At 42.3% G+C, this 27,477-nt stretch overlaps 1 protein-coding gene across 2 annotated transcripts in view; it reads right to left on the reverse strand.

Moving 5' to 3' along the window:
- Window positions 1–25,622, reverse strand: part of LOC136626902 (granzyme A-like) — a 36,017-nt gene extending 10,395 nt beyond the window's left edge. Inside the window, exon 1 of one of the 2 annotated variants that reach the window (XM_066601855.1) lies at window positions 25,565–25,622. In XM_066601855.1, coding sequence (XP_066457952.1) covers window positions 25,565–25,619 — 55 coding nt within the window. In that variant the 5' untranslated portion in view covers window positions 25,620–25,622. Of the gene's footprint in view, window positions 1–4,229; window positions 4,365–25,564 lie in introns of those variants that run through there. The other variant, XM_066601854.1, reaches the window with a different exon arrangement.
- Between the last annotated feature and the right edge of the window lie 1,855 nt (window positions 25,623–27,477).

The raw sequence follows: 27,477 nt of genomic DNA on the forward strand, positions 1-27,477 counted from the left end.
ATAAAAAAGAAAATGACCCAACACCGATGCCAACCAAAACCGTCATGTATGTGCCCTGTAATCTAAGACTATAAAAAATTATATATCAAAACATCCAAAACAAAATCAGGGACCGATCCCCATACTTTATTTTAATGTGTATATATACTAATTAAAAAAAAATAAACAGCTATCAATGAAAATTTTTTTTTTTTTTTTAGTTTTTTACTCCCAATAAAATGAAGAAAAGTAAGTGAAAAAAAGATATAAAAAATAGCCCTATACGTCACAGGAAAAAAAAAACACCACAAAAATAATCTTGGAAGCTAAGGGAAAAAAAATATTGCAGTAAAACCATAACATGGGTAAAATTTTTAATCCCTAAAAAGTGTCCGGTCCTTTAGGGGTTTAAAGTTGTCAGAGAGATTGTGAAAAAAGAATGAAGGTGCAAATAAAAATCAATATACCGTGTTTCCCTGAAAATAAGGCACCCCCGAAAATAAGACACATTAAGAAATTTGCAGAAATCGCTAATATAAGGCACACCCCGATAATAAGGCATACTAAAGTGTGCAGGCAAGTCGAGAGGCCTGTCCCCTGCTGCCATCCCCGTTGTCTCCTACCTCCTCCTGTGCTGTACGAGTGTGCTGTTGTGAGCTCCCCTTGCTGGCTGGAAAACTCCATACTGTCGTTCTATTGCTGCTGTACATGTCTGCTGTGATGAGCTCCCCCTGGTGGCCAGAAGCTGCAATACCATCCCTGCTTACAAGAGGAACTTCTGTCTGCAGACAGGTACGTTACTTAAATTACAGCCCTGATTTTTTTATGGCTCTGTGTGTGAGTCAGGCAACCATATGTGTGATTCTTAAGGCTGGGTTCTCACAGAGTGTATTTCCAGCCTTAGGGGGTGAGCATTACAGTCTCCAGACAGTGTGTGGGAGCCAGGTACTTTAGAGCTTTTATTTTTTGTGGCCCTGTATGTGAGTCAGGCAAATTTTCTGTGCCAGAAGATGATGACATGACTGTCATTGAGTAATTTTTGCTTTGTTTTCACAGTTTGTCTAGCTATATTGGTTTGTGGTGACAACTACAGTTCTGTGCAGTATATACAGTAATAAATGTTCATTTTTTTTGTTAAACAATAAATGGGAATTCTTCTTCATTGAAAAATAAGACACCCCCTGAAAATAAGACATAGCGCATATTTGGGAGCAAAAATTAATATAAGACGCGTCTTATTTTCAGGTAAACAGGGTAGTATAACAATGTATGAAATAAGAAATAAGTAATTATATAATTAAACCCATCAAATGAAAGCAGAAAAGGAAAAACCCTAATTCAGTCCAATAGGGCTCCTTCTGTTTAGTCTGAATATCCATTTAGCCTTTTTTCTTAACAATTTGGAATTAAAGGGGTTCTGTCTTTAGAGAAAAAAAATCAATACTTACTTACTTACTGATGTAAGAGATGAGCAAGCATACTCGCTAAGGACAATTGCTCCAGCGAGCATTATCCTTAGCGAGTACCTGCCCGCTCGGAAGAAAAGGCTCGGGTGCTGGCGGGGGGCGGGGAGCAGCAGGGGGGAACGGAGGGGAGATCTCTTCTCCCTCTCTCCCCCTCGCTACCCCCTGCTGACTCCCGCAACTCGCCACTCACCCGCGCCGGCACCCGAAACTTTTCTTCCGAGCGGGTAGGTACTCGCTAAGGATAATGCTCGCTGGAGCAATTGTCCTTAGCGAGTATGCTCACTCATCTTTAATACTTACCTATTCTTTCCCAGGCAGCCTTCTTACTGCATCTTCTCTTCGCCGATCTTCTCTTGGCTCCTCCAGTCCCACGGCTCACATCACCCCCAGCCAGACAGATCTTCTTCTTCCTATTTTGGAGCATCCATTCTTGGCATTCTTCCTGCAGGTAGTGACATAGCGTTCACTGCCAAGCAGGTAAAGTTGAGCTATTGCCGAGACTGCGAATGCGTGCAGTCTCTCCCCGAGTGTTCATATACGATTGTCTTGGCAATAGCCCGGTATGGGATTCGGCATTCCCTTGTAGGCAGTCAATGCTATGTCAGTAGTGACGTAGTGTACATTGCCCTGCAAGAAGTAGGCTGACGAGAATGTACGTAACGTTATAGGAAGAAGAGGATCCAGTAGGCTTGCGGTGATGTGACCCGGGGACTGCAGGAGCCAGGAGAAGATCAGCAAGGAGAAGATGAGGTAAGAAGACTGGCTGGTGAGAAATATTGATTTTTTTTTTCTAATGACAAAAACCCTCTAAGTTCCCACCTCATGGCCTAATTTCACAAGACAGAGTCCCAAAAATTTTAAGGACGCAATATTACCACCATGCATGGTGATTATATGCCTGGTTACTCGTTCTCCAGCTCTTATTCTTACCGAGCTAAGATGTTTAGATAATAGATATGCATCGTCTTAATTCTTTTTCAATTTTCTCCACATAGCTCTTCAGACAAGGACATTTTGCCACATATAACAACCCCTTTACTCCTAAAATTATTGTACTGTCTGATGAATATGAATGATTATCCACTGGGTTGATACATGTAGCAGATTTCATAACATGAGAACAAAATGTGCAGTTACTGCAAGGGTTCATACTGTGATCAGACCCTGTTGCATGTTTTGAGACGTGACTTTGTACAAGCATATCTCCTAAATTGGGCCCTCTTCTGTAGATGACATTGGGATGTTCTGTTATAACATGTTTTAAATGTGGATCAGCGAGAAAAATAAGCCAGTATTTTCTCAAGATGTTACATACTAGACTGGAATATCTGTCATATGTTCCAATACACCTAATTATTTTTCTTTCGGGGGAGAGGAATCTATGTCAGTAGATGGGAATTTGTGATTGTTCTCAGTAAGAGAAACCAAGTAATCTTGTAGGTATGACACCTTCTAATAGCTAACAAAAATGCATGATGTTATGCGAGCTTTCAGACCTCTCAGGGTCCTTCCTCAGGCTTTTTTGAGGATATTGGTGGGATATCCTCTTCTCTTAAATTTGACAAATAGTGAGTCACATTCCTTTTTACACTGTACATCAATTTCTTCTGGCATGCAGACATTTCCCTAAAGGTATGTCCCTACCTAGGGAAAGTGGGTGATGACTGTCCCAAAAGAGGAAGTTATTAGTTGCTGTAGATTTATGTAAAATATTCATGCTAATGCTACCACCTGGGTCCAGTCTGATTGTTAAATCAAGAAAATGTACAGTGGATTCATGAATCGCAAATGTGAATTTCATGTCTTTGGCACATTTTGTTAGTGTGTTAGGTTAATAGCCTTGTGTGACCCTGGGCAATTCTTGAATTATTTGTTTCATAGATTTTGCATTAGGGCCAAGGAGCTTCATGTTATTATAGGAGGGAACCCTCCCTTAGCAAAAACACAAGCACTTGCGAATATGCAAATGCTCAGGCTGAAGTGAAGCTCGCCTCTAGAGCGGGATGGGATTTCAGGTCTGTCAAGAGCGGGTGTGGCCGCTCTTAATGTAGGCGTTGGGCTACAGGCGAATGTAATACTGATGCATATTACGGACATATTTCAGATTACATTAAAACCGTATGTTATCAGGATTTTATCAGTATTTCATCGGTATTTGTCTCCATACACTTCTACTGGGCAAACACTGATTTACCCAATGGAAAAGAATACACATAAGGAGGCAAATGCATGAAAAAAAAAATGACGGTGAAAAACACAACCAGGTGAAGAGACCTATTGATTTACATCAGATCCGTATTATGGTCTAAAAAATATGGACCAAATACGGAGGTGAAATACACTCGCCTGAAACTGGCCTAATACTAGTACGGTATGTCAATAAGTGAACATTTTGATAGCGGGACATCAAACAAATTATTCAAATTTTAGGTTCATAACTATAGTGGATGCAGGGGTTGCATTCACACCGTAAGTAGGTACAGCAGTGCCAGAAATCACATGTTATAGATTTTGCATACATGCCCAGAAGATTTCAGTGTATGCCTATGGCAAGTTCTTTACTGCATGACTAACGAACACCAGTTACGTACCTCAACTTTCTATCAGCTCGTGCAAATATTCTGTTCATGCTCTAGCCCTATATCCCAAAACCCTAGCTAAATGCCAAGTGGGTTATTGGTAATCACTTCCCCTGGCACCGACATACCCTACCATATCACCTAGCAATGAGGAATTGCAGTTAGCGAAGAACTAGAGGATATAAATAAAGATATTGCTCCCTACCTTGACTGACCAACAGACATGCCGCAGAGAGAAGCAGGGTGAGGAAACGTTTCATGGCTGATCTTTCATGCTGTTGTGGTCTGTGGCTTCTTATATATGCGCCTACTACAGTTAAGTCTTATCTACCAATGTACTCCAGCATTTCACCCCCTGGTTATTACATCACATGATTCTGCTAATCATCATTGTGTAGGGTAGACTATGTCAGGATTACTTCTTGTCAAATATTGCATATCTCTGACAGTTGATGTTTGTGGTATTTCATCACTAGGAGGAGATTTTAAGGAACTTACTGTTTTTAGATAAAGATCGCTAGTTTCTTCTTACAATGTGACAAATTCTCATAGAAAAAAAATATATAGTTAATAAGTATTTTTATTCTAATATTTAGTGTTATTTTGGACGTTGTGGGCAAGGAGAGATTTAAAGAGACTGTCAAAAGTGAACACCCCCTGCCCACGAGCGGAAATCGATTGCAATTTTCCGTTCGCGAGGGGAAAATTGCAGCATGCTCTATTATAGTACGGGCCTCGCACGGACAGCTTCCATTGAAGTCAGAGATGGCGCAGGTAACTCTGTGCTGTGCATGTGCGACGGACAGCACATCCGCAGCACAGAAGGAGAGAAAAAAATGAGTTACGTCCCTGACCGCGGCGGATGACCTTGCATACCTGTTGTCTTCTTCGCTAGCATCTGCGCAGACCTGTTTTCTTCCGGCTTCTCTGTACTGTGGATGGTCCGCATAGCTCGTCGTCAGACATTCAGAGTACACATTTTTTTAAACTCCTGCTTTTCCTGTTGAATCTGCGGTCTGTCCACAATATCAAATGCGGATGGGCCGTGGGTCAGATGGAAGCTGTCCATTGCGGGAACCGCAGGAAAATGGAGCATGCTATGATTTTTCATCCGTGAGAGGAAACTGGAATTGGTTTCCGCTCGTCGTGCATGAAGAATCATTTTTCCATTGCATGCTATTGAGGGCTATAGTTGTGGAACCTGGAGGCGGACGCCAGACCCGGATTCCGCAACAAACATCTGCCCATGTGCATGAGGCTTAAGGAGGTATTTTGCAGCATTCATTCCTAAAAATGTGTTTTAGTTCATTAACATTTCTGGGATGCCTTACAGGCAAAGCCCTTTTCAAGTCTTGCCAAAGCATCTCAATGTGGGTCATAAGGTCAGGAATCTAATTTGGCCTTATAACTTCAATCAGAAAGTCTCAACCCAATAGGGTTGAGAAGTATGTAGGCCTCGTGTTCTATAACAACTGTTTTGCTGAGAGTTAGGGCGCCCACCCACTGGCGTTTTTTTTTCCCTGCGAAATTCGCAGCATTTTTTTCTCTGCAGGGGTCTATGGGACTTGTAATGTTAAAATCGCGATCGCGCAAAATCGCAATTTACCGCGAAATCACAATTTTGCGCGATCGCGATTTTAACATTACAAGTCCCATAGACCCCTGCAGAGAAAAAAATGCTGCGAATTTCGCAGGGAAAAAAAACGCCAGTGGGTGGGCGCCCTTAGGTCGTCATTATAGAGTTTCTAGCAAATCCTTCAATGCTTTGCATTTCACTTGTGGATTGTATTTCATCATTAATTCTAAGCCATCGCAGTCTTTAGCAGCTCTTTACATGCAAATAGACAGCCCAAATATACACAAGAATCAACATATTCTCCAGTGCTTTATATTGAATGCGATTGTTAACATCAGTAATACATACAGTATATATGTAAATGTGTATATATGCACATATGCTAAAACCAGTCTCATAGTTTACTTTAAGGAATTCTATCATCAGATTTATGGTACCTGAACCATGGGTAGCATGAACCCAGGACGGGGGTGCCTGTTGCCCCCTGTGAGTGTTTTATTCTGAAACACAGCTGCATTTCAGAATAAACTCAGCTGAAGTTTGACTCGGAGATGAGGTTTGAGTCATGGGGTTGGGCCGCTTTGGTCTCCCCCCCTCCCGCTGCATGAAAACTACAGCTCTGTCCCTATAAATAATAAAGCAGGGAGAGCTGTCAGTCTTCATGCAGCTGGTGAGGAGAGACTGTTGTAATTCGCCACTCGTAGCTCGAAGCTGATCTCCAACTCAAACTTCAAAATGTATTTATTCTGAATTGCCACAACATTTCAGAATAAAATCCTCATGGGTGCAACATCCCTGTCCTGGGTCCATGCTGCCTGTGGCTTGGGCAGCATAATTCTGATGAACGAATCTCTTTAAAAAAAACAAACTAGCTTTACAACCAGGGGTGTAGCTAAAGGCTCATGGGCCCGGGTGCAAAAGTTTATCTTGGGGGCCCCCCAACTGCTCTTAACCCCTCAAAGCAAAGGCGTAACTTGAAGCTTCTGGGCCCTAATGCAAAACCTGTAACAGGGCCCCCAACTATAATGCTTTATTCATAGTACTGGGCTCCCTATATGGAGAAGAGAGGCCTTATGTCCCCCTAAGGCTTCTGGGCCTGGGTGCAACCGCATCCCCTGCACCCACTATAGTTACGCCAGTGATTACAACATAAGGAATTTACCAGGACGCAAATATCCTTAGCATAGGCAATCATTGATCAGCACAAAGAAGAGATCCCAAGTGTTGCATCCTCCTCATTGTTCACTTAGGCACATTGTACATATATGATGGACTCTGTCTGATACATGAGTTTATTCCCATGCAACTGAATGTGGGGCCTTCATTGGTCACATAGTAATGGCTTATTCTAAGGGCGACTTCACATGAGCAAATGCACAATTGCGCACACTTCAGTGTAATGTTTTTGCGCTATGAACTAAGTAGATTTGCACGTGTACTGTTGCATTCTACTGTACTCTTTACGCACACAAGGCAGGGTTTTTGTGTATGGGACACTACCACACCCCAATTTAAAAGACTACTTAGCCTAATGAGGTCCAGATGTGTTCTTTTTTTTACAGAATTGTTCAGCATATTGTGCATGTGTATGCGCACTAAGAGGACATTTGTGCACATCCCATTGACTTCTATGGGAATCCTTGTTGTGCAAATGAGCACAAAAATAGAGCAAGCTGCATTTTTTTCCCACGCGCACGGAATGTACGTGCAAAAAAGGAGATAAGAGCGAACCCATTGAGATCAACGGGTTCTATTCTCTGTGTATGGCGCATGCAAATACTCCGTGTGAAGCCGCCCTTAGTTGTGAAAAACCCTTTAACTCCCACCCGCCCTTAGTTGTAACATGCAGCATCAATGGAAATAGCTGTGATTCTATTTAACCCCTTACATGCCACGATCAGTAGTGACTGTGGCACCTAATAAGTTTTAGAGAGAGAGAGAACTCCCTCTGTAAGACTATAGCACTTCCTCAACAACATGGGTATGGAGTGCTAATAGTTGCAGCGACATCTGGGGGTCTAAAAGTGACCCTTGGGTCTCTATGTATGCATATTAGGCTTTGCATAACAAGTTACAATACAGAAGTATTTAAATATATCATAAAAACATTAGAGGTTTGCATGGTTGTGTCCCATAGTGGTACTAAAAAAGTAAAAAAAAAAGTACAAACTGTTTTAAGAAGAATACAAGGAAAAAATTGAATAAAACCCCCCTCCTTAGAAAATGCCTTATGGAATAGAAGATAAACTATATATAATTGGTAATGCTGCATCTGTAAAGATCTCTGATAAAATTAATTGGCACTGACCAAAGTAAGTAAATATACATATATACTAAGTTACCACCTCTCGGCACAGGAGACGTGAGATGGTCCTATCAGAGCAATAGGGCCTGTCGAAGTATTCCAATGGAAAGCAATATGCAGATATGAGTGCAGCAGATACGTCAGACTTCTGTGGGAGACTTTTCGGGAAGTCATTCAAACCCCGTGCAAATTAGATATCGCATATATCGCCCTTAGATAGCTAATAGAGATGAGCGAGCATACTCGCTAAGGGCAATTACTCGATCGAATATTGCCCTTAGCGAGTACCTGCCCGCTCGGAAGAAAGATTCAGCTGCCGGCGGCGGGCGGGGAGCGGCTGTGCAGAGCGGGGAGGAATGGAGGGGAGAACCTTTTCTTCCGAGCGGGCAGGTACTTGCTAAGGACAATGCTCAATTGAGTAATTGTCCTTAGCGAGTATGCTCGCTCTTCTCTAATAGCTAATCTAACCAGGTCTTTACACGAATTTCATAGGAAATGTGTTTAGGGTAGTTTAGGCCTGCAGTTGAGAAACACTGGTTTAGGATTTACAAATTTCTATTGAAAAACTTTTTGACAGAATGTCTACATAGATGTGAGCAGTCATTTGCTCAAGACCTACTGAAAGTAGCTAATTGGACAAATGCGTTAAATCTGGTTCCAAAAATTATCTCGCAACCCAGTGTACATATAGTTCTGAATGTTATTATTCATTGTAGTTTGTTAACTCTGGTCAAGCTGCATAAATAAGAAGAATCAAAAATGGCCAAAATAAGTTCATGGTAGCTCAAATCACTTGTTATATTAGATGTGTTGAGCCACTTAAATGTTTCTTTTTTTATTTTTTTGTAAACTGCTAAAAGTTTGTAACTTTGCTAAATGAATCTAATTTGCAATGAGGATTGAAGAAGTTTGATTGAAACTGTATATATAGGCCACGATTAACTTCCAACTTTCCAATAACACTTCAAAATAGTCTTGCATTGCTTGAAAGCCAAGTGTTCCTCTGTCATTTTATTTAACCCTCTTGATGGCCTCATGATGGTTTCTAGCAATCGTGCGAAATATTGTCAGCAAAATTCAATTTTAAATTTTCAAAAAGGGCATAAATAACCACTATTAAAGTGTTTGTATGTTTTTTTGGGACACCCTATATATAACTTTTGCAGTATGCATTGACCATTAAACTGACAACGCAGGGCCTGGAGAAACAAAATGACCGAACTGCCTCTCTAATTACCTGATGCACACTGTGCATTAGTATGCATTGGTAGTCTAGGACAGAGGTCCCCAACTCCAGTCCTCAGGGACCCCCAACAGGTCATGTTTTCATGATATCCTATAGTAAAAACACCTGTGGCAATGTCTGAGGCACTGACAATAATTACATCACCTGTGCAACACTGAGGAAATCCTGAAAACATGACCTGTTGGCGGTCCCTGAGGACTGGAGTTGGGGAACACTGGTCTAGGACACTACATGCTGATTTGACTGGTCAGTGCTGCTCACATGGCCAGCACTGGTTAATCAAAGCAAGTATTGTGTCTTAGACTACCAATGCATACTAGTACACAGACCCCGCCAAATTGCTACTCATGTCTCAGCTCCTTGGACCATGAGAAAAAGTTTCAGGGAAGGATTATGTGGTTACTTTTCTGCCAACAATCCTTTGTGTTTCTATGAATTCACACTTTCGGCTGTAATCTATATCAGCAATCAGCCACTTCAGATCCTTTCACACGAGTCTTGTGCTTTATCAGCTGTACTCACATTTCTTGGCGATAAGGACTGAAGATGTCTGCTTACTGAAAATAATTTTCTCTATAAAAAAAGATTACAGTAAATTACAATACATTAAGTATTCTGCTTAGAGGTCCTAAGGGTTCCTTCACACCAGTGTTTTCCAAACTCCAGTCCTCAGGGACCACCAACAGGTCATGTTTTCAGGATTTTCTAAAGTAAGAACACCTATGGCAATGTCTGAGGCACCAACAATAATTACATCACCTGTGCAATACTGAGGAAATCCTGAAAACATGATGTGTGGGGGTCCGTGAGGACTGGAGTTTGGGAATTAAGGCCGTCTTTTGAGCGAGAATCGTTGGGTCTAACTGCACGGACATTGTGCAGTTTTCGTTAACGAGTCGTTCATCTTTCTCTTTCAGCAAGCTGAAAGAGAACAATGAGCCTTATCAGTGCGGCGCGCTGAGTTCACAGCGGGATACAGCAGATACTATTGTTTCAGCTGGTATTCCGCTCGGAGAACAAATCACAAGTATACAGAAGACAAGCGGTCCAGCTTCTCTTCCGCACACCCCACTCGGAGCGCTCAGCTGCTATACAGCTGAGAAGACAACAGCTGTATGCAGAAGATAGCTGTCCCGCTTGTCTTCTGCATACAGCGTAAGCCTTTATTTACACACTTATGCACAGTGAACGCTCACAACTGTCACTCACACTGCCGTTTGAGTGAATTTTGAGCGATTATCTTGCCGTGTAAATGTACACAGCGATTATCGCTCAAAAGATGTCTTTTGACCGACTTTTGAGTGATAATCGATGTGTCTAAATGGGGAATTACTGGAGAAATAATCGTCCCATATAAAGTACCCTTTATCCTCATGTCCATTTTATCTTTTATCTTTTTTTACACAAACTGTTATGCACTGCTCTCGTCAAGGTGTCATTGCGCCAGGTAGAGCCAGAGTGAGAACCTAGAACTTATTTGTGGCTAGAAGGGCCTAAAAGAGGCCTTCTTCGCCCTTTCAAGTGTATCCATATCTTTAAAACAGCCTCACATAGGGAATACTGAGATTTTAGAAATGGAGACTGTGAAGACATGCAAATTCATGAGCATCTACATCCATTAGCATTAGCTCCATATTCAAGACCTTCCAAACACGAATGTTGTATGTAATGATTATGGAAGCAATGCCCCCAAAGGCAGTTTTACCGTTTCGCTTCTTTCCCGCCACTGTAAGGGTGGTTTCACATGTTTCGTTTTGTGGTTGCACTCCAGAACATTTACATATTGAGCGATTACTACATGTAACTGATATCATGTGTTGATGAGATCATTAAGGAGAGCCTGTCAGCTCGAACAAGGTGTCCAAACCACAGGCATGATGTTATAGAGCAGGACGAGCTCAGCAGATTGTTATATAGTTTTATAGGGAAAGATTTAGTATAACTTGTATTACATTCATTTAAACCTTTTGCTCATTCTAAGCTGAACAGTCTAATGGGTGGGGCTATCAGTGATTGACCACTATCTGTGAATGACTGGTCATACAGGGGTAGCTGTCAATGTATCATGCATATTTACACAATCCCATTGACTTCAATGGGCTGTTTAGGTTTTTAGTACAGTTCAAAATAGGACATGCTGCGTTTTTTTAAAATGCAGCTCAGCTCTCATTGTCCCAATGTAAATCAATGGGTTTTCAGCACTGCATACTACATGTGTAAAAGATATGCATCTAATATGCTGCATAAATACTCTTGTGTGACTGAGCCCTGGGGCTGGATTTAGACGGGCGAGTGAAACATCGGTCTGGGATGCTTGACCAATATAACACTCTTAAATCTGCGAATTCTACACAAATGTGATCCTCTTTGTGAGAAAATCACACTGCATTGCAGTGCATGAAAATCGCATTGTAGTGGCCCAGAACAGCAGGGCCCCTCCATAATGTTTGCTATATGTTGCCTGTATTGTCTTGTATGTTGTGTTTGAATGAGGAATGAATCAGCAAAATGTGTATTGGAGTTTTGCAGCACAGAATAAGTTAATGTCTGCAAATGAGCCGTCTCTGTCTGGAAATGTATCATGTTGTAAGTTTGGAGTTATGTGACCATGCTAGATATATGTGTTTTGCAAGTGGTTCTGCAAGGGTCTTCTGTTCCGGTCCTAGTCCAGCAAGGAACCCACAAAAGCACCTTCCATTCTGTGTGGGCTGGAATAAAGGAGGCTGAGAGACATCCCCAGCTGTCCCTAGGCCCATTACACCCAGGAGATGCCAGTGGTGTTAACCCACTGAGGAACTGAAAAAGAGAGAGAGAGTGAACCACCATCACAGTGTGGAGTGTATGCCAAACATTGAGTGCAGATCGGTAGAGAGCTGGAGAGTAGAAGAGGTGTTTGTGCTGGGCACGGAGCCCTACAGATAACTGAGACTCAAGATAGCTCGGTGACCCCATGATTTCCTCCCTGTCGCACCACTTTGTGATTTCTACACTGATACAAGTAAAGAAGCACTGCCGACCGTTCCCGGCTTTGCTATTTAAACCTACTCTGTTAGTGTGGATCAATTCTTTTATCATCCGGAATTACCGCAAAGGAAGGAACTGTGGCGTCACCCATTGCCAAGGTAAACTGCACCGTGGGGTCACCCGTAGCCAAGGTAAACTGGACAGTGTGGTCACCCGTAGCCAAGGTAAACTGCACCGTGGCTTACCCTTTGCAGACCTTCCCTTAGTTACTTGGATAGGTCCTGTGCTACCCTCAGGGTGGGAGATGGTAGAGTTCCGTGACAAGGCCCAAACTCTACCCCGCTATCTCCTAGGCTGAGGGCCCGCTTCTCGGAGGCTGCAGCATGGTATTTCTATAGTGAAAACTTAAAAATTGCACTGCCCTCACATGTACATGCAAGTTTCATGCGAGTGTGATGCAATTTTTGAACTCTTTAATAGCAAATAATAGGGGAGTTTTCTGCGATATCACAGAAAAATAGGACATGCTGCAGTTTTTCGGTATGAATTAATACAGTAGAAACAATGAGTTAATACATTTGAAATATAATATGTATGGTTTTGGATTACAGGGTGCATACGGCGACAGTTTTGGTTGGCGTTGGCTTTGGGCTATTTTCTTTTTTATGTATATATTTTTACTTTATTCTGTAATTTTGTTTTACTTATTTATGTAATTAATTTTGTTAATATCTATGTCCCCCATGATGTCATATAAGACCTAAAGGGGACATTCATATGTTTGTTTTTCTTTCATTTGATACTTTTCCACTGTAGCTGGGGCATCCATAGAAGCCCCAGTTACAGGGCAAAACATCTCCTGTAGTGATAATAGTCACTGGCAGAGCTGACCAGGGTCTGCTAGGACCCTGTAGCTCTGCTGTGACTTGGGATCCCAACAGACGGCTCGCGTAGTGGAAGAACGATTTTCTCTTTAGTACATAGCGCTTATTGAGCACTGTGTACTAGAGAAGGAGTGGGCAGAAAGGGTTAAAAACCATTTCTGCCTTCTTCCACAGGTTCTCAGCTGTCACTAACAGCTGACAACCCGACCTGCTTCTAATTTATTGCAGAAGCAGAGGCTTTAACCCCCCCTCCCCGGCTGTATTTTTTTTTACTATCGGCTGGTTTTAAAGCCCAGGACAAAGCGCCACAAATTTACTGTGCTTGGTTCTAAATGGGTTAAACTACAGCCATATGAATAGACACATAGACTTATATTAGCTCTGTATTATGGTCCACAAAACACAGACCAAATACAGAGCTAAAATACGATCGTCTGAAAGCGGTGTTAAAGGGAATTTATCACCAACATTTTGCTGCCCCCTCTGACAGGTGTGCTGATTACAGAGATATATCAGCTGTATTTATCTGTGTAGTAGCTTGGGAGAAATTCTAGTTAGCTCTACATATCAGACTTTGAGGTCACTCATTAACAACTTACTCCCTATTACTGTGCATGGGGAAAGAGCTGTCAATCAGGGAAAGAAAGGAGAGTGGGTGGAGCTCCAACGGTGGGCAGGGCTAGGCACAACTCATGACTTTCAAGAACTAGTCTTGTATGTGTGGCTGATACTAATAAATGCAAGTTTCTAAAAAACGTATGTACTTATACATTTATAGCTTGCAGTAAATGTCAGCCACAAGAATCAGTAAATGTAAGACTGAGTGGTGTTTCCCCGCTAAACTGAAGCTCTTCACGATAGGCTTTACAGGCTGGTTACCAGCTCACAGAAGGCCATGCCGGATGGCCTGATACAGAACCCAACTGACAGCCGAACTTGTACACACAATTCCTGGCAAGGAATACGCCCGATGCTGCGTAGGTACGCTCTTTTATACAGCACACAAAAAGGCAACGCCTGCATACTCCCCTGTGACCCACCACAGCTAATGACAGAACAAAGTGCTTTTACAATAAAAAACAAAACTAAAGAAACATTTCAGTACAGGACCAATAGGACAACATTTCCCCAAAGATCAGCAATGCCGCAATATACCACAACATAATGGAGAAAATGTGTTCTTTCTTCGGAGATAGAATCATCTTGAAGGATCTGTGGCCACTGAGATCACCAGACCTTACATTGGCAAATCTTTTCCTGTGGAGCCACTTAAAGGGTAAAGTGTTCCCCAATAAACCATTGCTGCAGCGAAGAATAAGATTAGATGTGAAATTACCACAATTGATTTGTGCGTGTTGCTGTGCGCTTTCCATAACACGGAGCGTCGAATGCAGAAGTGCTTTGAGGTTGATGGTGGACACTTTCAACATCTTCTGTGGTGACTCTGAGCTCACCAAGAACCAAGATAAGTGTCAATATTCAGTTTTATAAGATATATTTGTCCAGAATACAAATATTGCGAAATTACTGGGATGCGCTTTGAGTAAAGCACCCTGTATTTGTCATGAGTTGCATCATTTATAACCTATTATACCTTATTGATGATATGTCCTTTATGTTAAAATTCAAAATACAAAGTTCACATGGCAAATAAAAGGTTGATGTGCGCATGTTCTATATGAGTATAGGCTGGGCCATCAGATTACTGTCCTCTGATGGATGACTAAGTCTGTGTGAAGTATCCTAGTATAATATCGTGTTTCCCTGAGAATAAGGCCCTGTCTTATATTAATTTTTGCTCCAAAAGAGGCACTAGGTCTTATTTGCAGGGAATATCTTATTATACTTACCTAGCAGACTTGGTCCAGGTCCGTCCTGCTGCTCTCCGGAGCTCCAATGTGCTTATTGCAGTCCTCGGTCGCCCACAGAAGATCACTTCCTGGTACCGGGGTCCTTAAATCCCGCCTCCAGGAAGCAATAGGTCTGGTCTGATCGGTTCATTGAGCATTGCATTTATTGGCTGGACAGCGATCGAGAACCAATCAGACATTTTTTTAATGTAATGCAGCTAGGGCTTATATTTCAAACCTTTCCGAAAATCCTGAAAAATCAGGGTAGGGCTTATTTTCAGGGAAACAGGGTAGCTAGCCTTCTTTTTGCTTTAATTATAATTAGCTACTTAGAAGCCTCATAAAGAATATTATGTAGTTGTTTTGTTACTGGATACTTGCTATAGTTAAGTGGAAGTACTTGCTGCTTCTGAGAGAATTCTCTAGTTTATAATCTCTCATTTCGATAATGATCTAACTGAATTTTGCTACGAGTAGAATTGTTGCCAAACTAATATTGTACTTGCTCTCAAGTCTCCTCTGAGATGTAAGATAAACAGAACTGCTAAATACTTGCCTTGTTTTAATAGTTTAGCTTCTATAATAATTTTAACGACAAAAGAGAAAAGCCGGCTCCTTAAAAGCACTTCTTTTATTCTTCTTTAATTACAAAAAATCCATAAAATTATAAATGATGGGTACCGCATGATACCATGTCAATGCACAGAGGCGTTACAAAAGCCATTGCTTTCTTGAAGCCTCCCAGAGGCTGAAGTAAGGGTTCTACCCTTCTAGTGATGCAGCTAACACATCACTGCCCAAGAGATCAACCCCTTGACAAGGATAATGCAGGCTGTGCCCCCCCCCCCCCCCGCCCTCCCCAAAGTGTGGGAGAGGCTTTTTGGCACCATGGGCGCACTATAAAAGAGTGATAGTTGTGTCTCAGGGCTGCAAAGTAGCGCATACAGTTCCCTCTGTCCCTCATCGGAACCCCTTGATGTGATCGCGGGTTCTGAAGAGCTGCCATGGCACCTGGAGGTAGCCTATGAGGCTCATATGAGACCGTAAAAAATCAAATCTAAAAAAAATGGCATATTTTTTTCCCCTAATTCCCCTAAAAAAATACTAAAAGTTATGCAACACCTTACTTGTACTCCAAAATGATGTCATTAAAAAATACAACTTGTCCTGCAAAAAAAACAAGCTCTCATATGGCTATATTGATGGAAAAAATAAAAGGTTATGGCTCTAAGAATGCAACAATGAAAAAACTGAAAAAAATTAGTCGGTCATTAAGGGTTAAGAGCGGGGATCTGTGTTTTCATTGATCCCTGCTGCCGCAGTGGGAGGCTGGCTGTCAGTCATAGCCGACTCCTATTGCAGGATAGTGTAGGTCCACTTCTGAGCTGGCGCCATCCACAGAATGTAAGTGTCTGTCCTGTTGCATTAACTATCACCTTGCCAGGACATAAACTTACATCCTGTGGTGTTAAGGGGTTAAAAGCCACTTTCAGAATAGTGCAGTTTTAGCCCATATTGGGTATGTGCTTTGAAAACCATAATATAGAGGAAATGTAAATCTGTGTATTTTTCACGGCCGTATTTTTAATACGCAGCATAGAAACATAGGAAATTGATGGCAGAAAGACCTCCTGGTCCATCTGGTCTGCCCTTCTATTATGTCCTTTTTATTTCTCCCTTAGCATAGGTATATGCTCATCCCAGTCTTGTCTGAAGTCATTTATTGTTGATTTTCCAACCACGTCTGCTGGAAATTTGTTCCAAGCATTTACTACTCTTTCAATGAAAAATACTCCCATAGTCTATGTAAAGTGGATATAATATGGATGCATCCATATGTCATCAGCATTGTCATCAGTAGTTGATCTGCATTTGTACTTGTATTTGCGTTCATTGGTAATATTTTCCAGTGGGCGAATACAGATCCGGAGAAAATAAACCAATGACAGCAAATATGGAGGCAAATACAGATTAAATACTGATGAAATACTAGTGACATGCACTATCAACTGTAACATGTCTGTAATATGGATGTGTAATACAGACATGTTGCGATACGCTCATGTTGAAACTGACCTTTTGCCGTATAGCATTTCCCTATATGTTGTGGGTGGATCTTCACACCAGACAGAATTAACAAGGTGGGTTGTGTAAGATTTCAAGCCAATTGCACTATAAACAAGAAGGCAAAAGAAGAAGAATTTGTTCCATGAGTGCAGTCTGGGGCAGTGTGATTCATGAGGGGGTCAGATAGTGGAGGTCACATGGCGGAAATGAGAACACAGGCGGGAACAGCAGAGATCTTTCCATCTTCATCAGATTCTTATATTCTATACATCAGGGTTGTGTTCAGCTGAAGATAAACCATAAAACTGCCGTATATCTGGTATCATCTCATCAGTCTGCAGCATTAGATTACAGTTCAGTATCAAACAGTGCAGGAGACTGTGATGGAGACATCAGTGGATGATTGTCATAAATATAGAGTTCTTATAAAAGAAGTAAACACTTTCAATGTTGTATAGCAACCAAAGTATTATTGATATCTATGGCTATTTCATACATGGTTTCTGAAATATGTCTTTAAAAATGTGCATGACTAAGTTACAAAAGTTCTGTGTGTGATCCATTTTACGAACACGATCCACTTGTTCCTCTGCTGCAGGTCGTCTCGCAGAACAGAACTTTTCCTTCTTCATAAATAAGCAGTGTTCTGAAATTTCTGTCTCCGCAGGCGTTCACATAATGTTGACGGCAAATAAACTTTCATGACAACACTAAGCTACTATGCATATTGCGTGTCTACCTGTTTAACGGTTTGGTCTTATTATATAACATTTAGAGTGTCTATTTCTTTCATAGTAACCCCATATAAGTTTTTTTAAAGGAACATCTCAATAAGATCTATCCTGAAGTCCAATCAATATGTTTAAATCTCTCTTGTTTGTCTATAGATGCAAGTATGGTCATCCACTCCACCAGTGACTCCCAATCAATGTCCAAAGTGATCGGGAGAGCGTCTAGGGCAGTGGTGGTGAACCTATGGCACGCATGCCAGTGGCGGCACTCAAAGCCCTCCCTGCTGGCACATGCCACCATCGGCCACTCACAGCTTGTGAATACCGGCAGGGGCCATGGCTCCCCGGTATTCTTGTATTATGTCGCCACCGGAAGTTAGGGGTGGCGACATAATACAGGAGTTTGACATGTTCTAACGCCCCAGCTTCTGATAGAGAGCGGCGCCGGCAGCAGGAGACAGAGCACCGGCGGCATGAGCACATCCACTGCCAGTAGAGGCCGGAGGGAGCAGCAGCAGCTGGAGAGCAAGACACAGAGCGGCTGCAGCACACACTGTGGGGCTGCTGTGGGGTGTCACTATTACTCTGGAGGCCGCAGCGGGATGTCACTACTACTCTGGGGGCCGCAGCGGGATGTCACTACTACGCTGGGGGCCGCAGCGGGATGTCACTACTACGCTGGGGGCTGCAGCAGGATGTCACTACTACGCTGGGGGCCGCTGTGGCGTGTCACTACTACGCTGGTGGCCGCTGTGGCATGTCACTACTACACTGGGGGGTGTCGCTATTACCGCCGGAGTATGTTTACATGTGGCAGAAATGGGCAGGGCTATTTCAAAATACACAGGGTGCAGATTTTGACTGCTTTTTGGATGCGGAAATGCTGCAGAATTTTCCACAGAAATTTCCGCTGAGGACATTCTGCAGCATTTCCGTGTTCAAAAAGGAGTCAAAATCTGCATCATGTCTATTTTGAAGCGGCCCTGTCCTTTTTAGAACAGGAGTAAAATCATACGTCGTGATAAGCCCCGCCCCCTGACGTGTTGGCACTTTGTGATAAATAAGTGGGTTTTGGGTTGCAGTATGGGCACTCAGTCTCTAAAAGGTTTGCTATCACTGGTCTAGGGAATGCCCAATGCACGTCTGTGACTTGGTTGCAGAATCAAGGAAATAACAGGTTAGAAAAAGTTAGTATCATGGCATCTCTTTAAAGGGGTTGTCCCGCGAAAGCAAGCGGGGTTATACACTTCTGTATGGCCATATTAATGCACTTTGTAATGTACATCGTGCATTAATTATGAGCCATACAGAAGTTATTCACTTACCTGCTCCGTTGCTAGCGTCTTCGTCTCCATGGTGCCGTCTAATTTCATCGTCTAATCGCCTGATTAGACGCGCTTGCGCAGTCCGGTCTTCTCCCTGGTGAATGGGGCCGCCCGTGTCGGAGAGCTGGTCCTCGTAGCTCCGCCCTGTCACGTGTGCCGATTCCAGCCAATCAGGAGGCTGGAATTGGCAATGGACCGCACAGAGCCCACGGTGCACCATGGGAGAAGACCCGCGGTGCATCGTGGGTGAAGATCCCGGTGGCCATCTTGCTAAGGTAAGGAAGAAGTCGCCGCAGCGCGGGGATTCGGGTAAGTACTAAACGTTTTTTTTTTTTTAACACATGCATTGGGTTTGTCTCGCGCCGAACGGGGGGCCTATTGAAAAAAAAACAAAAAACGTTTCGGCGCGGGACAACCCCTTTAACAAATTTAGTCTTTCAGATACTGCAGGTTTGAACCTACATATGAACTCATTGTCACCCTGTCATTGTGTTACATGGGGGCCAATCGGGTGCCAGAGAGGCCTCCCTCCAGCAAAGGGCTTAGTAGTTAAACACCCTTGACCAAAACTAGCTCTAGTCACAGCCAATACAGGTAGGTGTCAACTGTTTCAAACACCCAACACTCAATAGCCAAGCCTACTCCATAGACCCCCCCACTATACATTTACAGTAGATGGTCATTAACAGGTTAAGATTGTTTTGTGATTCTATGAAGGATGGCACTATTGTTTTCATTCACAAGAAGGAAGCAAAGGAGATATTAGGCAACTGGTGACCATTCTGTTGCTAAAAGTGGATTATTACACTTTAGATAAAGCGATTGGTTAAGAAAGATCAAGAATGTGCAGCGTTTAAAAGGTGATTGACTGAATCTGTGTCTTCTGAGAGATATCATTGATGCTTGTCAAGTGAGAAAGAAAAGTCTGATTGTGTGTGGGATTGATTTTGAGAAAGGATTTGACAGAGTGAGTTATGATTTTATGCTTCATGTATAGACACAATTAGTTTAATGTATAGACGAACTGGGACGCCGCACCCCCGTAGTGATTTTCGGGGAAGGGCTTTAAATATAAGCACTTAGGTTTTACTTAATGTTTTACGAAAGTGATTAAAAGTATGTATGATGATGTTTTCTTGTGAATAGGTAATTAACCAGAAGAGTGAATATGAGCTCAGGTGTGTCTCAGGGATGTCCTATATCACCTACCCTATTAGTGTAATGGAGCCCCTAATGCAACTATTGAGAATAGATTCAGTAATGACAGGAGTGAATGTGCCTCGAAGTAATTAGAGAACTTTGAAAAATAATTGGATATATCAATTGCATTAGAATAATTTGTGAAAACAAGAGTTCTTAAAGGGGTTGTCCCGCAGAAGCAAGTGCAGTTATACACTTCTGTATGGCCATATTAATGCACTTTGTAATATACATCGTGCATTAAATATTGGCCATACAGAAGTTATATACTTACCCCCTCCCGGTGCTGGTGTCCCCATCTCCATGGCGACGACCAAACTTCTCCTCTGGTCGCCGGAACAGTCGCGCTTGCGCAGAGAGAAATCCTCTTCTGGATGGTCCGGGCTCACGAGCTGTGTCCTGGCTCCTCGCCCTTCTCAGCATCATCGCGTAGCTCCGCCCCCGTCACGTGGTGCCGATCAGCCAATGAGGTGGCTGGAATCGGCAGTGGAGAGCAGACAGCAGAAGAACATCCACGGTGCACCATGGGAGAAGACCTGCGGTGCATCGTGGGAGAAGACCAGCGGCAACAGTCTTGGAAAGAAGATTTTTTAAAGTTGCTGAATGGGGATTCAGGTAAGGGAATGTTTGTTTTTTTTTAATAACACCTGGCAGCAGTATTCCTTTACAGGTACTGGGGGACTGGGCAAAAAAATTTTTTTCTCTTTAGGCGCGGGACAACCCCTTTAAGATAGGGAGAAATTGTTAATTCATTTATTTTGTGCAGGGAACGATTTTCACCGTAATTGGTGTGAATGTAACATGGAGAACTTTGGAGGATTACAATGGATAACAATAAGATTGGTAATGGAGGACTTAAAGTGTTGGATGTAGTGTTCAACAATAATGTGATAGGCAAAGAGAGTTGGAATGAGTTAGACTACCTACACTTATCGCTGTTTATGGCTCTATTCAAAAGAATGGGGTTCAGATTGCAGCAAATTTTGCACGATTTATTTGGCTGTGTGAAAGTGGCCTTTGGACTAAAAGTTGTAAATACTGTAAATTTACTTTTTAAAAGACTGCAAAAACTTTAGTTATCAAAGTAGTAATACTACCAATTATTTTACAAACAGTGGTGCCTTGGGTTAAGCGTTTAATTTATTCCGTGACGGAGCTCCTAACCAAAAACACTTGTAAGTTAAATCAATTTTCCCCATTGAAATGAATAGAAAAGCAATTAATCTGTTCCGGATGGCGAAGCTCTCCAACTGATTTCAATGGGGATGGTGTTGCCCCATTGAAAGCAATGGGACGCCGGCACCCCCGCAGTGATTTTCAGGGAAGGGCTTTAAATTTAAGCCCTTTCCTGAAAAATCATTCTTAGCTGTAGTAAAAAAAAAAATTGAAAATATATACTCACCTGTCTGCCGGGGCTCAGGCGCGTCTAGCCGCTGATTGTTCTCCCCGCACTGCTCTTGAAGCTTTTCAGCAGGCGGAGATTAAAAATGCAGGAAGAACAAGCGGCTGACAGGTAAGTATATATTTTTTACTACAGCTAGGAATAATTTTCAAGAAAGGGCTTATATTTAAAGCCCTTCCCCGAAAATCACTGCAGGGGTTACCGGCAGGCCATTGCTTTCAATGGGGCCACTGGCAGCAGCGGTGGCCCCATTGAGAGCAAGGCTAGTAACCAAAGTTTTTGCTCTTAAATCAGAGCAAAAATTCGTGAGAGAGCCTGCTCTCAAGTCAAAAAGCTTGTAAGCTGAGGCACTCTTAATCCGAGCTATCACTGTATTTCTAGTAATTGTCCAGCTTCAGTGAGAACAATACATAAACTAAATAAAGCAATAGTTTCTTACCTCCGGGTGTTAAGATGAAGCATTTCAGCGGTAAGTATATGGTTAAAAAATAAAGTAAGGGTAGCATTGGCTCTTGTAGGTTTTTAGATGGTTAATAATATTGCACAAATTAGCAAATTACTGATGAAAGAGATCGCAAAACAGCAATAGTTTGCTGGTTAGTATATAATAGAAAATGTAACAAAGATATCTGATGCTACATACACACGGGCGAGCGTGATTTTGGGCTGAGAAACTCAGGCCCACATGACGCTTGTCAACGTGCGTTTTGCCCGTGGATTCAAGATGTTTTTCATGGAATTCCGATCCTCAAATGCTTGTTTCACGCGTGATAGAGGATCACAAGTGTTTCTTATTGATTTCAATGGGAAACATAATTGCATCGCACTCGCATGCACATCACATGGCATGCGAGTGCCATGCGATGGGACCCCATCTTTGGGGTCCCATTGAAAACAATGGAAGATGCATTCCAAGGGACACAAAAAAATAGGACATGCAGCAATTTTTCTTTTACCTCACAGCATCCCTGTAAAGGAGAACATCGTTTATGTGTATGACCCCATTCAAAAGAATAGAGTTCTTATGCACTCGTGTTTTATGCATCTCGCAACGCACAAAACCGGCATGATTTTCATTCTTGTGTGCATGTAGCCTGAGGCTTGTATCACCCTGTGTTTAGGCTTCCAGCATTGGTTCTGTCTCAGCTTTCTTCCCTGCATGCAGAAAACTGCATCAGGACAAAAGGCAAGACAGAACCAGGATAGAGAACATGTGAGATGAATCCTTTGAACTTCGTCTCGTAGTTTCCATCCCTGTTAGTTTTTTTAAGCTGGGTATAAAAGTGCTGACCAAGGCACTTTACTATGTATATGCAGTTTTAAAAACTGACACGAACATAAACTATGTGAGATAGAGAGCAAAGAGACTTCTAAGCCTGCTCTATATCTGGTGGGTGCTGGCTGTTTGAAACAGCTAACACCTACCCACAACAGCCGCGATCAGAGCCATCGTTGATCTCAGCCATTTCACTACTTAGATGCCATGGTCAATGGTTATTGCAGCAACTAAGCTAAACTGGAGGGGGGTCCTCTGCTGGCAGTCCATCAGCCCCTCCATGACAAGATCATTGGTGACAATCAGTGTAGGCAGGCCATGCGACTGCTGTGAGCAGTAACAATGGAGTCCGGAGCTGTTTGTAACTGACAATAATGCTTCTCTAGGTGCTGCTCTCAGTGCAGAAACTGACTCCTTCCCCTCTCTTCTGCTCTCATTAGCACTGCCAGAAAGGGGGAGGAATCAGCTTCTGCAGTGAGCAGAGCAACCTCTAGACAGCAGCACTTTGATTTACAAAGAGCCCTGTGCTGCTGACCAGACTCAGATATGCTGTCTCTAATATAATGATTTTGATTGGGGTGAGAGGCAATTGTGAGTCTTGGTATGGTGCCCCATGAATTCTATATATGCCCTTGGTGTCAATGGGTTCACGTGGTAGTCCAAAGCCTAGTGAAGGCTTCCAAGGCTGAGCTGTATATTAAAATGTACAATATACTGCAATACACAAGTGTTGCAGTATATTGTACATGTGATCATGTGACTGCACATTCACGTACCCTATGAAGACTAAGAAAACTGTTAAAATAAGCTTAATAACATATTTAAAAATATAAAAAATATTGAAAGTTTAACCCCCCTTTCCATTTTTTATATAAAATAAGAAATGATTGGTATCACCGATTCTGTAAAAGTCTGAACTTTTACAATATCACATTATTTATCCTGCATAATAATTATAAGAAAAAGAAAATGCATAATACCAAAACTGCATTTCTTTGGTCACTATGTCTTCTAAAAAAATTTACGAAAATGCGATCAAAACATCATATGTTCTCCCAAATGCTACCAATAAAAACTACAGGTCTCCCTGCAAAAGACAAGCCCACACACAGCTTTACTGATGGAAAAGTAAGATGGTTCTTGGTATCAGAATAAAGTGACAGACAGCCATTTTTTAAATAGTTTTTCGTATTTTTAAAGTGATAAAACATAAAAAACTATTCAGATTTAGCATCACCGCATTAGTACTGACCTGTAGAATAAAGTAACATGGCAATTTTGCTTCACCATGAACAGAAAACAAAACTCAAAAAACAGTGGTTCTAGAAAAGAGGGGATGAAAAGGCAAAGAAGAAATTTTGAAAGATTGCTATTCATTAAAGGAATAAAGTCCTAGGACCCCTATGTACATTGAATAGGTTATTTTCAGGTCTAAAAAAAACCTATAAAAATAAACCCTTAATGACTATTTTTTGAATGAGACATTATTCAAACCAGTTGCACAACTTCTCCCAACTCCTGGCTATTTATCAGAGCCTGAGCGAGGACGGCTTCCAGGGTAACATCATGGTTAGAGATGAGTGAGCACCAAAATGCTCAGGTGCTCATTACTCGAGCCAAGCTTTTTCTAATGCTCGAGAGCTCGTTTCGAGTAACGAACCCCAATGAAGTCAATGGGGACCCAAGCATCTCTTAATTGAAAACAATGGTCTTCCGGCACCCCTGCATTGTTTTTTTTTATAATGAAAGGGATTTACATATAAGCCCTTCCCTGAAAAACAAGGATTTTAGTGTTAAAAAAACCAAAAAAAAAACAACTTACCTATCCGCCGCTGCCGTGTCCCCCGCAGGGATGAAGAACACATCTGCCACATGCGGCAGATGTTTCCTTCATCCCCACTAGTAAAAAGAATTCCCTACTGATTCATCTGCCACATCTGTGACAGATGCAGCAGAGGAATTCTTCAATTCCCTACCGCAGCTGTCACACATAAGAGCTGCGGTAGATGATCCTGCTGCCGACACCCCCATCAACGGATTTCATGGAAGGGCTTTAAATATAAGCCCTTCTCTGAAAATCCATTGAAAGCGGTGTAAAAAACAAAAAATTAGATACTCACCTCCCTTCAGCTACCGGGGCTCAGTCGCGTCTTCTCTGCGCTGTCCCCACCTCTGTAGTGCTGTTCTATCAGCAGGCAGGGATTTCAAATCCCTGGCTGCTGAAAGAGCTGATTGTGATTGGCGGAGGTGCTAAAAGTTTATTCTTTTTACACTAAAATCCTTGTTTTTCAGGGAAGGGCTTATATGTAAAGCCCTTCCATGAAAAACAATTCAGGGGTGCCGGCAGACCATTGTTTTCAATGGAGCCGCCAGCAGCAGCCGCGGTTCCTTTGAAGACAATGGAGAGGGTGAAATATTCTTGAGCACCAGAGCACTGCAGTGGTGCTCACTCAAGCAACGAGTACTTTCGAGTATGCTAATGCTCGAACGAGCATCAAGTTTGGACGAGCATGCTCGCTCATCTCTAATCATGATATCAGAATCAAACATTGATTTGTTGATAGCTGCACATGGACAGGGCATTCCTGTGTTGATCAGCCAACCGACTTGGCTGGTAACTGGTTGTTCCTGACTAGTGGTCCCAGATGAAGCATGGTCTCTCACAGTAAATGAACACATCAATACTGCTAAGTTATAAATCATAGAGTTCTTACCTTCAGAGATCAGCAGACAAGCTGCGGAGAGAAACAGAATGAGCAAAGTTTTCATGACTGTTACGGTCTCTGTGCATGTGATGGGTTGTGAATCCTTATATACTGTGAGCCCCAACAACCTTTATCTGAACAATCTACCACAGATGCACTGATATAGCAAGAAATGGGAAATAAACTCAACGGCAATATACGTGGTGGTTTCAGTAGACCAAGACCGATTGTGGAAGACATGTAACTAGTAGAGATGAGCGAGCGTACTCGGATAAGCACTACTCGCTCGAGTAATTTGCTTTATCCGAGTATCGCTGTGCTCGTCCCTGAAGATTCGGGTGCCGGCACGGAGCGGGGAGCTGCAGGGGAGAGCGGGGAGGAACGGAGGTGAGATCTTTCTCTCCTTCTCTCCCGCCCGCTCTCTCCTGCTCCCTGCTGCGACTCATCTGTCAGCCGCAGCGGCACCCGAATCTTTAGCCCCGAGCACAGCGATACTCGGATAAAGCCAATTACTCGAGTGAGTAGTGCTTATCCGAGTACGCTCGCTCATCTCTAGTAACTAGTAATGTTTGGACTTGGATAGCACATCAGATCAAGATCTGATTAATGTACAATGGATTGGCCAGTATGCAGCCAAATACACATACAATGAAAGTACATTTTTTATATGCCCCTCACAGGAACACCCGACAGTCATTCCAGTGATAATCACATGCCTTTCCTGAGTATAATAATATTACAAGTTACAGACACTGATTACTGGAGATGGGTGATTGATCCAGGGATGTAGGGCACCTATATACATTAGAGTTTAGTATTCTGAACCCTGGTAACAGTTGGGTTGGTTGACTCTCTAATGTTTATGGGGATGGCTCAACTCTTCCCTGCCAGATGATGTTGGCAGAAAGAAAGATCAGGGATGTTGAATTTCAACAAGTGATCCTTTTGTTCATCAGGTGATACCGTAAGCCAGTATTTGGCTGTGACTCTAAATACATGAGTATTTGGCTGAGTTGATCATATGTATGGAGGAACGAAGGGAAACAGCTGTCATTCGTCAGTTGTTAAAGGTGTATGGGGGCCTTTACTCTGATTACTAGACTTGGATTCAGTAACAAATTTTTTCCCTAAGTTGAAGAAAATTGGTATCTACTTCATGAGGTTTTTGACTTCTTCAATATTAACATTGCAGGCTAACAGGCTGAACGTCTGTAGATAAACATAGTTTTTTTGGGGTCTTTACTATGCTACAGGCAGCCCATACCATGTTACCTCTGGTTCTAACAATCTGCTTGACAGACTATTATATATATTTTGTGGATAAGAACACTTAGCTCCCCATAACCACTTTAGACACAACTACTGGTATAAGAATACTCTATCTTAATAGCTATGACAGATAAAACACAATAGGACCAACACACAACCATCATCTACAGTCGGTAACTTGCAAATGGGGACAGTATTAGAATGGGAGTCCCTAGACCCACCAGTGGGCACAACCCTGATGGCTAGGGTTCACCATCTACCTACACATAACGTGCTTCTCCATTATTATTGCCTTGTAATCTTTGTTGCTATCATTGTACACAGAGGACAAGTCATCAATAAGCTCTAATAGGTTATATGAGAAACTATTCGTAAGAATAGATTCTAGTGGCGAGTGATTGTTTCCACAGTCAGGAGGATAAGTCTAACCATAGAGAGTCATCTCCCCTCCTGAGTAAAGTGACGTGTTCAAATGATGTATGGCACTATAATATGGTTGTGTGTATGAAGCCTAAGGAAAGGGTTAAGGACTAAAACAGCAACAACTACTCTGCTTGGCACTGAGTTAAATTGCTTCTTTCTCCTCCCACCCAACGTTTTGGCCAAACAGATGACCAGCAAGGTGGAACCCTGTGAATTTGATGAATTTGCTT

Source organism: Eleutherodactylus coqui, chromosome 5, assembly GCF_035609145.1.
Source record: "Eleutherodactylus coqui strain aEleCoq1 chromosome 5, aEleCoq1.hap1, whole genome shotgun sequence".
Taxonomy (NCBI): domain Eukaryota; kingdom Metazoa; phylum Chordata; class Amphibia; order Anura; family Eleutherodactylidae; genus Eleutherodactylus; species Eleutherodactylus coqui.